The sequence below is a fragment of the Malaclemys terrapin genome, chromosome 13 (genome assembly GCF_027887155.1).
Source record: "Malaclemys terrapin pileata isolate rMalTer1 chromosome 13, rMalTer1.hap1, whole genome shotgun sequence".
NCBI lineage: Eukaryota > Metazoa > Chordata > Testudines > Emydidae > Malaclemys > Malaclemys terrapin.
Genome location: NC_071517.1, coordinates 19582619 through 19598867, shown reverse-complemented (window position 1 = coordinate 19598867; position 16249 = coordinate 19582619). Strand labels below are relative to the sequence as shown.

The following is a 16249-nucleotide window of genomic DNA, read 5'->3' as shown; positions in this document are numbered from 1 at the left end:
TCCCAAGCAGTGCCTCAGTTACAGAGGAGAGAGCTGAGGAGCAGGTATGGTACAGACTGAAGAACAGCTTTGCTAAAGGATGCATCCTCTCTGGAAGCATACGCTGTAGAATAACGTTGGGAAAATGTGTGTACAAACACCCAGCTGGAGGCTTTAAACAAATGTCCACGCAGGGTATGTTTTTAGGTAGGGCTATAGAAGTGGATTAAGCCTAGTGGAATAGGCAATTATCTGGGGGAGGGGGTATGCACCCTGAATCCTCATAATGTGCCAAAATGCAACCTAAAACCCATTTTGACTATTTTTGGGTGGAGGAGACTGGCTGTCCCCTTCATTCTCTCAGTGACAGTAACCAAGAGTCTGGGAGAAACCTGGAAGGGTTTGGTCCTATCTAGTAGAAGGCAAGAGCATTTCTCACATCCAGAGTATGAACACTGGCTTCCTTTTTCGAAGAGTGAGGCTTGGGATAAATCATTGGTAACTGAATGCCCTGATTGATATAGAAACACAATGAGACTAAGTAGGAAACAAGAATGGGGGCATAATTATTGTGGTAGTACACCATATGTGCTGGATCAGCCATAAGCACTTCTAAGGTCTCCTATCCTCCTGGCCAAGATGACAGCTATGAGGAAAGAGGTTTTGAAGGACAGATGAAGAAACAAACAGGTCCCTGTGGGCTTAAGTGAGGTTTTTCCTAAGAGAAGGTATTAAGAATTAAATTAAGGTTCTAACATGGTGGATGTTTGCTCTTTTACAGGAGGAATTAGGTTAGACAGATCATTAAGGAATCTCGTAGTTGTAGGATGTGTGAAAACCTGAGAAGCCTTCAACTCGTGTGTGAAAAGCTGTCATAGTGGCTGGGTGAACCTTAACAGAACTCAGTGACAAACCCAGAGTACTCAGATTCAGCTGGTAATTGAGTATGTTCAGGATAAGACACTTGGAAGGAGATATGGACGCACCAGACTTGGAAACTCTTATGTTCTGTAGGTAAGTTTTCCTTGTGATAGCTTTCTACTACTCGTCAGTACTGTCTGGTCATCAAGAGAACAATCTTGTTTTATATCCAAGAGCCACTGAGAGGAATCACACCTTGAAATGCAGTGATGAGAGGTTGGAGTGGATTATGGAGCTCAATTCCTGAGTCAGAAGGTCTGCTGTCAGAAGAAAGAAAAGACATGGACACAGAGGTAGCATATCTGGTCTGGGAACCATACCTACATGGGCCATGACAGCACTATGAAAATGATCACTGCTCTCTCTTGTATCAGCTTGTTCAGAACTTTGAGGAGTAGCGGTGTTTGAGGATAAGAAAACAGCAGAAAGAGAGGCCGAGGGAAAGAGGATATCTCCCAACAAGTTGTGACTGTTCTCTCCCATTGAGTAGAAGCAATGGCATTTCATGCTGGAGAGCATCACAAAGATCTATCGCCAGAGAACACAAGGGGAGTCAAATCTTCTGAAAAACTGAGTCATTCAGCTTTCGCTTGTGGTCCTGATGGAATTCCTGCTCAGCGAGTCCAGCAGGTAAACCACTTAGATGTCTATTTGATGGGATATGCAACAATTCCATATGTTTATTGACTCCACACATAAGGACTGGGATCTTGCTCCTCCTTGGCAATTTATGACTGCTCCTTTTTCCATCATTACTCTGACTGAGTGGACCCTGATATTGGGCAGGAAGTGATGATAGTGCATGTCTGCTCAGAGTTCAAGAAGGTTGATATGGAGAGAGGTTTCCTGGGAAGTCCATTTGCCTTCATCTGTAAAGTCCTGGAGATGAGCACCCTAATCTACCAGGGAGGCATCTGTGGTGATGATCTCTGCTGGGGGGGAGGGGGGGGAAGATGCAAGAATTGAACTTCTACACAGACCTTTTGGGGGATCCTTCCACCAGCTGAGGGAGTTGAGGACTCTCTATGGTGCAGACACTCACTTGGACAGGTTGTGTTTGTTGGAAGTACAGACATACCTGAGCCAGGCTTGAAGACATCGGGAGTGTAGTCTTCCATGGGGTTTTACAAATGTACAGTCCACCAAGTGGCCCAAAAATTGAACTTGCAGTGTTTTGTGGGCTGCGTTGCAGAGTGGAAATGAGGTTGGACATGGTGACAAACCTGTCTGTGGGCAGATATGTTCTGGCTGTTGTGGAGTCTAGAGTGGCTGCATAGGTATCAAAGTAGACTTTTCCATGTTGAGACAAAGGGCCAGAGAGTGTAAGAGGCCCAGGGCCTTTCTGATAGCTGATTGTACCTTGAGGAGCCAGTCAGCCAGATATGGAAGATTTCCCATCCAACAAAGGTGGGCCGCAAAGACTGAGAAGGCATTTGTGAAGACTCGGGGTGGTTGATAAGCCAAATGGTAGAACACAGTACTGGTAGTAGTTCTTGCAAACAATGAATCTTAAAGAAGTGCTCATGCAATGGCTGCATGGCTATATGAAAATACGCATCCTGGAGGTTGAGGGCGATGAACCAGTCCCCAGGATGTAAAGATAGAATTCTCACTGCTTGACCATCCTGAATCACTGTTTAAGGATAAAGGTGTTCAGAGTCTTAAGATCCAGGATTGGTCTCCATCCTCCTTTTTTCTTGGGAATTAGAAAATACCTGAAGCAGAAACCCTTAACAATGAAGACCAGAGGAAGGGATTCAATTGCCCCCAAAAGCATGAGAGATTCATCTCTTGCTTTGAGAGATCCTTGTGAGAAGAGTCCCTGATTAGTGATGGGAAGGAGGGATAGAGCTGAACTGGATGGAATAGCCCACTGATACCACCCTTTCGCTCCATCTGTCTGAGGTGAAAATGGGAGGTGGTCTCTACAGGGTGGATGGAGAATGGGTTGCTGCAGCAGAAGATCCAGTATAAGGAGCGGTTCATGACCCTCGACCAATGGGTCAAAATGGTTATTTGGAAGAGGTCGCCAACTGAGAGGTCATTGTAGACGACTGCTCATTCTTGTGGAACCTGCACCATATTGTGGGAGTTCAGCTGGTCTTAAGAAGTTTGGGTAGTGGACTAGTCGAGATTGCTGTGCTGTCTGGGCCTTGCTGTATTGTCTCCTTTTCGAAGGCATATAGATGCCAAGAAATCGGTCTTTGAGCAAGTGGAGAGATCTATGTCATCACTGAAGAGCTTAGGCTCATCAAAAGGCGGGTTCTCCACAGTACTGTGTACCTTGTTGGGAAGGGCAGAAGATTGCAGCCAGGAGACTTGATGCATGACTACAGCAGTTGTCACAGAACATGAAGCTGTGTCCACCATGTCAGAAAAAGCCTGTAGAGAAGCCTTTGTGATCATCTGTCCTTCCATAATGAGAGCTTGAAGTTGCTCCTTCTTCCCTTGATGCAAATGATTAATAAAATGTGAAAAGTTGCTGTAATTTGTAGTGTAATATTTTGCCAACCCTGAGGAACAGCCAAGAAGATCCAGGCACCTAAGTTCTTTATCAGAGTGTGTTGATCTGAATTAATAGTCTATTTCTTTCATTGACAACAACCACCACCAAAGAGTTAGGGTAAGGGGGGGGAGAATACATACTTCAAACTCTTGGCCTGCACACAATACTTATCAACCTTTTTGCATGTGGGAGGGATGGTTGCTGGTGTCTGCCATACCATATAGGCTGGTGATAGTAAGGCCTCATTTATGTCTAAAGCGATCTTACCTTGAGAGGAGGTATGCAATCTGTCCACCAGAGAATGCTGAGGTTTGTATACTTCCTCCAAAGGGACCTGTAAAGCTTCTGCACTATGTGTTTCATTAGGTTTTGAAAAGCCTCAAAGTCATCCATGTAGGAGGCAGAGGGGCATAACTGCCTCCTATGGAGAGGAGGAGGATGGTGATGTCATCTTTCTATCCTTTACTCCTGTTTCTTCAGAGGGTCTTCCTGGGGAAAAAGATCAAGGTGGCAGTTGATTTTGGCAGGTCCTTCTGTGTTAGAGCACCTGTAAAACTGGTCACCATAAGGCGCTCAAGGGTTCCAAAAGGCCAAATGGAGTGGGACATAACGGAAAGGAGTGGGACCTCAGGAATGTTCCTGTCAAGGCTGACAGGTCATCTGTCAATTGGTTCCTGGGGGTCTTGTCTTCAGGAAATACCTGAAGGGAGGGAGAAAGGATGGAATGGAATGGAAAGGGAAGGCAGTGGACTCTTGGGATGGAGAATTCTGAGTCATCTCCCACATCCAGTGGATGAGCTATAGGTGCCCGTACCAGGGCTTGTGTCAGCAGCCAATGCAGACTAGCGACCATGTCAGAACCCTCAGTTAAGTATTTGTATGAATACGCACCAGCGCTGAAAGGGGCTCTGAAGAGTATGTCAATACTGGCTGGAAGTCCTCCTGGTATCCCTCAGCAGAGGGGATTTGGGCTCCTCCATAGTCTGGAGATCCTTATGGGAGAAGAACCTGAACGGTACTGGTGAGCCTAGGGCCTGGCATAGTTCCTCAGGGTGAAGCACATCTAGAGGTACCGGAGATGGTAGAGCTGTGCGCTCTTGTTGGCAGTTGCCTTAGGGAGATGGTATTGAAGAAGAAGCTGAAGTGGATTTCTTCTAAAGTCCGTGTGTTTGGAGGGCTCCGATCCTGGTACCAACAATGATGCCATGTGGAGGCTGCTTGTTGGAAGACTTAAGTATGTGGCTTACTTTCTTGGTAGACCCAGTATCTCGGTACTGGGAAAGGTAGAAGCCTCAACAGGACCCGCACAAGGACGTGAAGTCGCCTGACTCCTTGGTCTTAGGGTGACATTTCCCTCTTGAGCTCTCTCTCAGGGAAGGTGGGTCTTTTCCATTTAGAAAAGCATTGAAGAGCCTGAAGTTGTTCCGAGGTCTCTGCTTAATAAAGCTGGTGCCAAGGAAATTACTGGAGTGCTCTGAGCTGGTCAGGCAGATTTATCAAGAGAGAGGAGGGTGTTGGACCCCACATATCTCTCAAGGAATGCTCCATAAGGAACAGTTTCAGTCTATCTTTCCTCAGTATTGTTGATCTGTCCTTGAAGCTGGAGCAGACCTTACACATGGACAGGACAGGGGACTCTCCAAGGCAGCAGAGACAGCTGGAATGCCCATCACTGAGGGGGGAAAACCTATGGCAGGTCTGGCAGGGCTTGAATCCTGTGGTTTTTTTGGCATAACCCACTAGGAAAGGCTGCAAGGCTGGAGGATCATGAAATAAAAGGGGAAGGTGTAACCTCCTCCCCCACAAGCCTGAGCTATAATAAAATATAAAGAAATATAAAATAGAATAAAAGAATAAAAAAATCTGCATCAGCTAGCAAGTGGAAACTATGATACTCCATCTTAAACCACAGGTGGCGGAGAAGTAACTGGAGCAGTGGTGGGCCACTCTTCCATATATTTCCCTCATACCACAGCACAAGAAGGCATAGGGTGCTGGTGCAGATCCAAAGCACTGCTAACAAAAAGCACACACACACACACACACACACACACACACAGCGCGCAACAGTAGGGCCAGTAACTCAAGGAAGAATTTATTATGGCTGTACAAACAGGACAGCAGCAATTTCTAGATCGTAAATGCTTTGGGGTAAAGACTCAGACAAAGGGGAAAGGATATGGAAACAACATACAAGCAAATCAATAAGGTAAAGAACTAGCAGGAACTAAGATTTCAGATGAGTAACATCCAGAGAAAAACCTACCCAAAAGTATATGGTTTTTAAATATCTGTTAAAAAATGTGTACATGTCAAATGTACTTTAATCCCTTTTCACTTGAAGTAGTATTTAACAACATTATTTCTTGGTAAAAAGATAATATTCTTTTCTCCAAAACCTCCAATACTTACCACAGGAAATGGATGGCAAAGAAGAAGAAACAGCTGAAATAAAACTTGCTTTCTCATGTCACCTTGAAACTGAATCATGCCACAAAACCTAGAAAAATAACAATGTATAGAGCTTGAGTGGTTTCCTTTCACTAGTCAATCACAAAAGTACATTTTATTGTTGAGGTTAATAATAAAGATGTATAAATATGTATAAATAAAATAAAAGTTTTGCTTCCCTCAAAAAGTATCACTTTATTTTCCAACCACCGTGGGAAAGCAAACTGAAGAAAAGTATAGTAAAAATCATTAAGGGTTAGTAAACAATGTCTGGGGTGCCACACAGCTATGCCAAAAACAAATATGGTTTTAAAACTACTGACAGGCAGCACCAAAGAATGTGTGTGAAAATCACCACAAAGTGAAACAAGCTCTTACATAGGGAAATAAGGACACAGTGTAAGCTAATGCAAGATTTAGTTAGGAGTAAAGGATAGTTTGGATATATGGTTTATTGCTCATTTTAAGCTTTCAAGAACACTTTCAAATACTGGAGTAGAAAAAGTGAACTAGTGGTAGACTAAGAGCATTGACACATTGAGTCAAGAATATCCTTAGCTGTATCCTCTGCTTTCAGTAGAGTTACAACTGACAGTGTCATACCAACTTCTGCCAAGGAACGTCAATCCAGACTAACATCACTGTTTCCAGCCCCATGATCTCACCCACCCACCTACAATGCTGCTGAAGCACCTCAATCCTGACTTGCAACTTCTCCCTGCTACTCCAGCTGTGGTTTTCTCTGGAGCAGAAACATCCAAATTGATTTTGTGTTCTAACTCACAAATAGGATCTAGGGTGATTTATTTAATTATGTTTGTTATCTAGCCAGCATTTGAATCAAGCTCTCCAGAAGTAAAAAGCTAATGATTTAACCCACCCCTTAGGGCACCAGCAGTTTAATCATTTGGGTTGGGGACACCTGGAATCAAATCTTTACTGATTCTTTGTGTGTGCTTTTCTTAAAACACACTTATAAATATCATGGAAACTTTCAGTTACATTCATTCACATGTGTTTTTTTCAGATATATTTAATGACAAACAGAAAAAGGAGAACAATTCTCCAATCACTCCACCCCACCACTCTATGTTCAGAAGTTAAATCTCCATTCCCTGAATTAAAAAAGGAAGATTTTTTTATACAAACTCACACTGCAATGCTGGAGCGAAGTTTTTGAATGTCTTTGGATTTCTTGATCTCTTCTTTGCATAGAGTAAGTAACTTCAAAGAAAACGGATGGCTGAAATTTTTAAAAGTTTATTTTAGTTATTAATTTAAAAGGCGCACAGATTTTAACAGAATGTCAACCTAAAAGAGTTCTATTTCTAAATGAATATAGTTGTCGTGGAGGGTGCCAGATTAATAGTATTATTCATACAACAAATACAGAACAGACAGCAGTATAGGAAGCTTCCCCCACAATGCTCTGCCAATCTGATTCACCCCTTTCTTGAAGGACCTCCTTTCTAATGGTGAGAATTTACTTCAGCCTCAATGCTTACTCAATCACTGACCTCTATAGTGACAAGAGAGAAATAAATGCTAATTGTTTTGTGCTGCGGTTACCTGTCCACTGGGGGAATGAACTATAACCAAATTCATTCCACATATGCCACCAAACAATTAGATGCCACGTCTTGTTATTACTACCAACCTGTGTTGGATCAGAAATGCAAAGGAAGAGAGAAAACATTCTATAGCCACATAAAAATCTATTTATGTTATGCATTGCTGTTACCTAGCCCTTAATCATCCCCTGCTGTTTTAAAATTCATCGAAAACTTTTTTTTTTGCATCAAGTGATGATCAATGCACTTTAAACTATTGTACTGTCATGATCTCTTAGTGATTCCTCGGATTGCAGTTCTCCAAAGCTTTACTGCTAAATGCAGTACAGTTTGACACCATCTTGAAATATATTTAGCAAGTGTGTTTTTTCCACACACCATATGGGAAATGTGGTTCTCACAGTTCTTTCCCAGATGCTTACACAAACAGTGTTGTTTAATATTCTGTTTGTTCATATTTCATGGGCCCTTAGAATATATCCTTATATTTGCAGCATAACTTGTTTAATCTTCTGCTCAATACTCTTAGGCATCTGATAAAAAAACAAACAGCAGAGTAATTTGCTGTGTCATAAATGTAGCATGAAACCATTTCATATTTGTTTAGTAAAAAGTAACACTGGCAAAGAAATTCCTAGATTGTGCATTTAGGAAACCTCCACTGTACTACATATGAAAAGCATAAAGCAAAATCCAGACATTTCTCTCTGTTATGTTGATTTAAACTGTGGATCTAAAAATAAGATTAAGGTGTACAATATAATTTATCTATTTTGCACAATACAAAGGTGAGAGGAATGATAAAGTTATAATTTCCATACAACAGGCGTCAGTATGCTTTACATTATTTTAAAAGGTAATTTCAGAAAAAGTACTGGTGTAGTTATGTTGAAGTGGCTAAGATCTCTAACTCAGAGGCGTGCAGTGGTAAGTTCTGCGCCACCACCATAGCCACAAGTCACATCAGCTCTGCTCCAACCCTGCAAAGAGAGTGAGGTTGGTGAGAAGTGTGCATGTGTGAGACATTTGAGGGGGATGGTGTACATGCATGCATGAATTTGAGAGTTCATGTGTATCAATGTCCAAGGGTGTATGTTTAGGCAGGTAGGTAGGTAGGTGTGTGTATTAATCCCTAACTACATGAGTATGGCTGTATGCGTGGGATGAACTGTGTGTGTTGTTAAATAATAAAAGGCTAGGTATCTTTTCCTGGGCTGGCAAATTACACAAGGCTATTTTCCAGCCTGGCTGAAAGTTACAGGAGTTTAATTACAGTATCTGCAGTGCGTGCCTGCCTTTCAGCACAGGATAACAGCAATATGGTGAATTAGGTGAGATTTTAAACTGATTCAACAATATAGACATTGCTGAAAAGCACAGCAACAAAGAGGCCAATTGGAACAGAGCATCTGGAAAAAATTTAGTACATGTAACCTTATGTGCAGCATTTGGTGTTTAAAACAGACCCACTTTCCTTTCTGTCATCTGCCAATTTCACATTTGTAATAACTAAACCTAACCTATATGTGATCTCAGATGACTCAAATAGCTTGGCCTCTTTAAAGGAAATTGAGAAAATTCCTTCTTCTGTGTGGGCATGGTTCCAGCAGAAACAGAATCAGTATCTGGGGAAAAGAGATCAGTCTGAAGTCTTTACATTATGCAAATTGGGCACACGTGTTCCTGCAAAAAGAATTTTTGTTTTAAGGTGAGCTGCATTTCAATTAGATCAGTCATGACATTACTTGGGGTGGTCTTGAAATCAGAGGAGAGCCATGCTGTGCCCTTTTCAGCTTAGGCTCTATTAAGGAATGGAATTACCACTACTTAAAGAATCGCCTGTAGTATTAAAATCTAAGAGCCACATCAGTAATGACACATGCCATCTTATGGCACTTTATAAAACCTTCTGCAAACTGTTATATCGATGGTTTTAGAAATGAGAGGCCCTAATAGCTGAACACATACAGTAATTCCTCGCTTAATGTTGTAGTTATGTTCCTGAAAAATGTGACTAAGTAAAAGGATGTTAAGCAAATCCAATTTCCCCATAAGAATTGATGTAAATGGGGGCTGGGGGGGGGGGGAGGAGTTAGGTTCCAGGGAAATTTTTTTCACCAGACAAAAGAATATATTTATATATATATTACACTTACACACACACACAGTATAAGTTTTAAACAAACAAACAATTTAATACTGTGCACAGCAATGATTGTGAAGCTTGGCTGAGATGGTGAAGTCAGAGGATTGGAAGAGGGTGGGATATTTCCCAGGGAATGCCTTACTGGCTAAATGATGAACTAGCACTCGACTGAGCCCTCAAGGGTTAACACATTGTTGTTAATGTAGCCTCACACTCTACAAGGCAGCACAAATGGAGAGAGGGGAAACAGCATGGCAGATAGAGAGAGATGCACATTGCCCCTTTAAGTACACTGACCCCACTCTAGGTATATTGCCTTTTTAAGTAGATCAGCAAGTTGAGACAGCTGCTGCTGCCAGAAAGCTCCCTCCATCCTGAGCCCTGTCGTGTCCCCCCTGCTCTACGGAGATGGGGTAAGCGGGGGGCAGGAGCAGGGGGAGACCCTGCCATTAGCACCTCTTTCCCCCCTTGCACAGCAAGCAGGAGGCTCCCGGGAGCAGCTCCAAGGCAGAGGGCAGGAGCAGTACATGGCAGTGGGGGTAGAGACAGCTAACTGCTGGCAATTGATAGCCTGCTGGGCGGCTGCTGCACAGGGAACTTAGGGGAGCGGGGAGCGGATGGTGGGCTGCCGGTCCACCCTGGTTCCAAGCCCCCACCAGCTAGCTCCAATGGGCTGCTTTTTCTCCAAGCAGTGGACAAACATTATAAGGGAGCATTGTGCGACTTTAAGTGAGGAGTTACTATACAGATACTACTTATGTGATGTTGCCAGGTGCACACTATAGCAATGGAATGATGATTTAGAGACTATTCTGTTCAAACTTAGTAGGTACTGTATGCTAGAATACGTCTAAGTATTTTTAACTCCAGGAATTAGATACTTCTTCAATGGAACTACTCCTGAGGGCAAGAGATTCACAATCTGAGCCTGTTGTATTACAGCCCAGTCCTGCAAGATGCCAAATGCTCCCCATCTCCCACTCACATCAATCACTAAGCATCTTGCAGGATCAGCCTTCAGCAAGCATTTTGAAAACCCTGCCACACAGGGCCTAGACTATGATGGACTTTAAAAATACTGTTCAAATGTGCTAGCCTTGGCCTCTGCCACCATTCCTGACCAACTAACGGTCCAGCCAGAATTACATTATTCTTTAAAATGAAGAGGAATGGTGAAGAGGCCATATGGGTGAATATGAATTCCATACAAATTCACAATTTTTATTAGGTTAAAATTCAGAGTTTTATGGAACAGTGTGTGCCTGCACAGAGGAACCATTACACTTCAATGGAAAAGTACTGCAGCTATCAGAGGGGGGAAAAGGAGACTAGATGGTGAATGAGAAATGGCAAACAGACTTTTCACCTCAATAGCACAGATTCAAACCTGGCCAAGGGCAACAGAAAATGAAAGTTGTTACTGGCAGCAGTTTGGTCACCTAGGGAAAGAGTTGGGTTATGCCATTTCCTATTAAGCAGGTGTCCAAGGAGGTAATTGGCCTCCTTGTTGGCAACCTCAGCAGAGGTGCAAAGGACTTAATGGATTATGAAGATTCAGCTCCGTTCTCAACCTTATAGGTTATCAATCTAGTAAGGGTTGAAGCATACTGACAGGACAGTTCTGGGGAAACTGCCAAGTGATGTATTTGTCCAGTATATACTAAAGAATCCTAGCATTGTCAGCCCAGCACATTTCATGAGCACTAAAAGTCAGTTAGACAGAGCTATGAGAATGCTTTCCACTGTCTTTTCCAAACCCAGCTTTAGGGGGGCATCTTGTGAACAGGCAAGAACATGCACTCCAAGCTTTGTTCCTGTGAAGCAAGAATGACATCCAGTGGCAATTCAGGCTAATGCAAAGTATTTATGTCCCAAGGGGTATCAAACCATTAATCCAATAGCTATAACTTAACTATAGAATTCAGCAACAAATTATTATTTACCTGCTGTGGACAGCTAATATTTTTTGCAACTGCTGTTGGGAAAAAGGGAAGTCTAGTATACTGTATACAAACCTTTTTTTACTGTAACAGAATAGAAATTTGCATTTGCAAATACTCATTTTTTTATAACGAATTTAATAATAGTCAGCTGAAGGCTAAGCAGTCATTGGCATCATAATCATAGGTGTTGGAACTTTCTAAATCCAAGGGGATCTTGCCAAGACATAGTTGCCCAGATTAAGAAAAAACCCCAACAAATAATTTTACAGGCTGATGTTTCAGGCTTTTGAGCAAGAGTTGCATACTCTATAGATCAGATGTAATGTACTGTATAACAGGACATTTTTCATGTTATTAAAAAAAAGAAAACATCAACCAGCACTATAATTCATAGCTGATTTTTTGTGGGACACACATATTGACATTAAAAATGAGACAAAGCATTCACCTCTGTCTCCCCGCCACCTAACCCCCAGCACTTTTTATTTACATTCTAGCTCTGAAATTGCATGCTGCGTGTTATAGGGTAGTGTGTCTGCAATTCAGTCCAACTCATTCTGCATTGTATTTTCGCATCCTTTTTGGCACGTTTCTTTGGCCGAGGGGGCATACAAGTGGTTCTGCTCAAGCAATCCGCTCCAGCAGTCACACACTCCCATATTCTTTCACACTGCATGCAGCAGGCATCAGTGAGCCAGGTCCAGTATTTAACTATTTTTTAACCATCCCAGGAAGATTTTCCCAGAACAAACTATAATTACTGCAAACATAGGGCTGCACTCTGGAACTCTTTCTAGCTAGCTTAGGGTCTTCTATAGCACCCTCTACGCTCTTCCCAGATAAATTAGATCTGCATTGCAAGATTTCTAAATGAAGTTCTTGGAGTCTTAATCCTCTAAATAAGGAAGGGAGTGGAATTCATCAGATTAATATATGGTTTTATTTTGTTTGAGAGTGATGATATTTATTAATCTTTAATATTCCAATTTCTACCATTTAGAAATATGTTACCAGTTTAAGAAATGTACCCTATACATATAATTGGAAATATTTGAATAATTAGTTAAAACTTTTAAAGTGCATCCACTGTGAGTGATTTTAACATTAAAATAAAGAGAAACTTTTAAAAATAGATGCCAAATCCAGTATAAAATTGCATATAGTGCACTGACTGCAGTACAACTCTGCCGGGTATCTGCAGATGTGCAGACATACTGTTTGTCAGACTTCAAATGGAATGCTTATTCACATTTATTCAGTCCCAAGAATATTCAGTCCTTCCAGAATATTTAACTTGACTGGAAACTTTGGGCCTTGCCTTGCAACTCACAGAAGAATGTATTTTTAAAAATGATAGGCCAGCAGAGGCATTTTGCCTCAGCATGTCACATTGGGAAACACTGCCAGTGAAATGTACACCGCGTGGTGACCAATATATATTTATTCCCAAGAATATGTACAGCTAGTTATGGCTATACAACAATTCTCAGCAATTGTATGAATCTGTCACTGCCACACCTTCTCCAGATGAAAATATGCAGATTGAATCTAGTTCATTTGCAGGTCATAAAACAGTGATAAAGAGAGAGCTAAAATGGGTTAAAGGGATATACTGCCAAGGCTCTTAGCCCCAATATTTGACCTCTGGATTTGACCTTTCTTGATAGCTGCTCAATGGATTATTGTAACTTCAGGGAAAATTAAACAAAATTATTAAATTGCCTAATATACAGCATAGCATGCACCTCAGTCTAAGGCAGCTGTTCATTGGCACTACCACTATATGTACATTAGTCTGTTGCAAGATTTAAAAAAGCACATAGCATATTGTGAAACCAAAACTCCCCCAGCAATTGTAATTATCAGGTTTTCTGATGCATTTTTCAACAGAAGAAAAGATCTTCTGAGAAAGCACCACTGTCAAGGTAGAGATGTTTTAAGAACATTGATATTCAACTGCTAACAACATTCTCACTAGTAACACAACACAAACGTAAATTAGCTACAGCAGCAGCTATCCTCTTCAGTGTCCTCTGATATAAAACAGCAATTTCAAAGCAGAATAATTAGCACTTACTTCTCTTCAGCAGTGAAGATATCAAAGCAGCCATTGGCCAGCATCTGATCTAGCATCTTTAGCAAGGGCACAGACACCCTAATGTAAAAAAAAATACACACCGTAAAGACATTTCTTGGCACAGATTTCATTTATACACTTATTTTTATAGGAAGCAAGGTGGGGGGGGGGGGGGGGAACACCTCCCATCTCCATACAGCTATTTCAATTAGAATTCCACTCCACCTAGGGGAAGGTTGCTAGGTAACTTCTGTGAGTTGGCTAAATCATTCTAGTTGGCTGACACGGCTGCATTCTGTTGCAGCCAAAGGGAAGAGGCTGGTCAACAGCTAGCGTGGATGTAAGCCTGTAGGGGCCTGGAAACCCAACTAAAACCTGTAGGATAATTTTTATGAATCTGAACAACATACTTCACTGAGTTTATTAAAAGTTGCAAAAACTTTTCATTTAGCCTAGTTATTGAATGGATTAGAGCATGTAGTATGACAGCCAAAACAGCTACACAGCTACATATTCCCAGCTACCACTGCTGAGTTAACTCTGAAAGTAAGACTGAAAATTCTGCTAAATGTCATGAACAGAAAAAAATCCCCAGGAAAATAAACTAACTTGCAAACATGTTTGGTAAGAGGGGTTTAGGTGAATAAATCGTGCTATGTAAAAAAACTGGTCTTTCAACTGGCCTGTTTTTATGTTACAGAGTTACAATCTGCATATTCCTAAAGAAACCCTTCCTAAATAAATACATGGTGGATTGCACTACAAATTGCACATATATTTATTTTATCTCATCAATATCAGCTTCATCGGGCATGGTGGCACACGCCTGTAATCCCAGCTACTTGGGAGGCTGAGGCTGGTGGATCACTCAGGGGTTCTGGACTGCAGTGCGCTACGTTGATTGGATGTCCAGTAACACTGACAGCCTGGCCAGCAAGTGGCTGAAGGACTGGCTAAAACAACAGGACTGGCTAAAACAACACGACTGACGTGTTGTGATCAGCGCTCTCTCTGTGAGGGCTGATGGACCGATCGATCAAGGTGAAAATCCGCTCCCCAGAATATTGCATTACATGAAAATATTACAGCTTATCACAATAAGTTCAGTATTGCACGAAGGTAAATGCTTCCTTCTTTATATTCGATACTATACCATAATTCCATCTTTTCTGGGGGTTTTGTTGAAGGTATTTTCTTTCTTCCCCAATATCTTAAAACATTTATATGGTACAATTTTAGACAACTGTTCATACTCTGAAAGATCTGCTCAGTGCACATTGTTTCAACTAACTCCTTTATGAGAGAAAGATTACCTGTCATTCAGCAGGTTATCCTCAAAGACCTGTAGCAATGTCTCACAAAAGTTATTCATGGCACCTAGATCATTTTGGATTTTCTTCATATAGTCAAACAGACTCTGTGCAGAGTACCTGACCTACAAAAGAGCAATATTTCAAGTGAAGCAGTGTGCAAAACACCTGGCTGTGGCTGAAATAAATTAAAAAGATAACATTCATGAACTGGATATGAATGTTCATCCCTGACTATGTTAGCTGCACATTTTTACCATGAAAAGATACTCCTTTATATCATATCCAACAGTGATTGAGTGTACAAATTCACTGCCAGCATTTGACAGGAAGACAGCTATTTCACTTTCCATTTAAGCTGTATTGTTTTTTCCAGTTAAAGTTTTGCCACTGTAGTAGCTTAACTAAAAGGGAAAAAAAAGATTCAGTAAAGGATTCATATTTAGACCAAAAATAACCTAGAAAATCCATTATTGTACTTCTACACTTCAAACTTGTGCACGGCCTATAACCTGCACAGAAATCAATGGCAGATATGCATGTGCATTGGAGCATCAGGACTACAGTGTTTTAAATATTTATCCGACAGAATTAGTTTTCAAATACCTAAGCCAATATGTAAATAATACTTTTCTATAATATATTTTAATAAGTTTTAACAGTAGTATACAAACACATTAGAAATAGCATACTGCAGTTCCCCCAAACTAGCAAAAGTTGGGCTATCTACATTTAGAGGTCATTCAAATTAAGTAGATAATTACTGAGGTATGCTGAGTTTCAAAACAAATAATCAAGCTTTGATAGTACCTAGGTGTAGATGTTTGAAAAAGCCAATTGCCCTCAAAGAAAATTTGAACTGAATTGAGTAAATATTGTTCTTTCATATGTCAAAAGTAATTTAAAGGAGTTTCTGCACATGCTGAAATTATGCTGCATGCTTATGTTTAAGGTCTTCACAGTATATAAAAAGGTACAAGACATTTACTGAAAAATTCAATACCCAAGGAATTATTTTATACATTATAAAGAAATATTTCCATTGACTTTTTGCAAAGGAAAGAAATGATACACAATTGCAAACAGTTCCCCTTTCTTTGAGTAAAATAAAGTTTTAATAAATCAAGCACTTTCCCTATCCAAATATTGCAGAAGGTTGACATGAAGAAATCTGTAAAGACTCATGGAAATACAGTATTTCAAAAAGCATGTGTCTAACCATACATTTTTTTGCCACATTCCTAATTTATATTTCATACTGACTAATTTTCAGCTGTCTCAGATTACCACCATAATTTTGAAGAGAGCCAAGTCCCCAGATGTTTTTCCCTGAAAGTCTCAAAAA

General features: G+C 41.0%; 1 protein-coding gene across 4 annotated transcripts in view; it reads right to left on the bottom strand.

Moving 5' to 3' along the window:
• Positions 1 to 16249, bottom strand: part of TBCD (tubulin folding cofactor D) — a 256152-nt gene that overhangs the window by 16324 nt on the left and 223579 nt on the right. For all 4 annotated transcript variants that reach the window (XM_054047295.1, XM_054047293.1, XM_054047291.1 and 1 more), the window contains exons 34-37: positions 14908 to 15029; positions 13595 to 13672; positions 7011 to 7100; positions 5819 to 5906 (exon numbers count right to left, since the gene is read on the bottom strand). In XM_054047295.1, coding sequence (XP_053903270.1) covers positions 5819 to 5906; positions 7011 to 7100; positions 13595 to 13672; positions 14908 to 15029 — 378 coding nt within the window. The remainder of the gene's footprint in view (positions 1 to 5818; positions 5907 to 7010; positions 7101 to 13594; positions 13673 to 14907; positions 15030 to 16249) is intronic.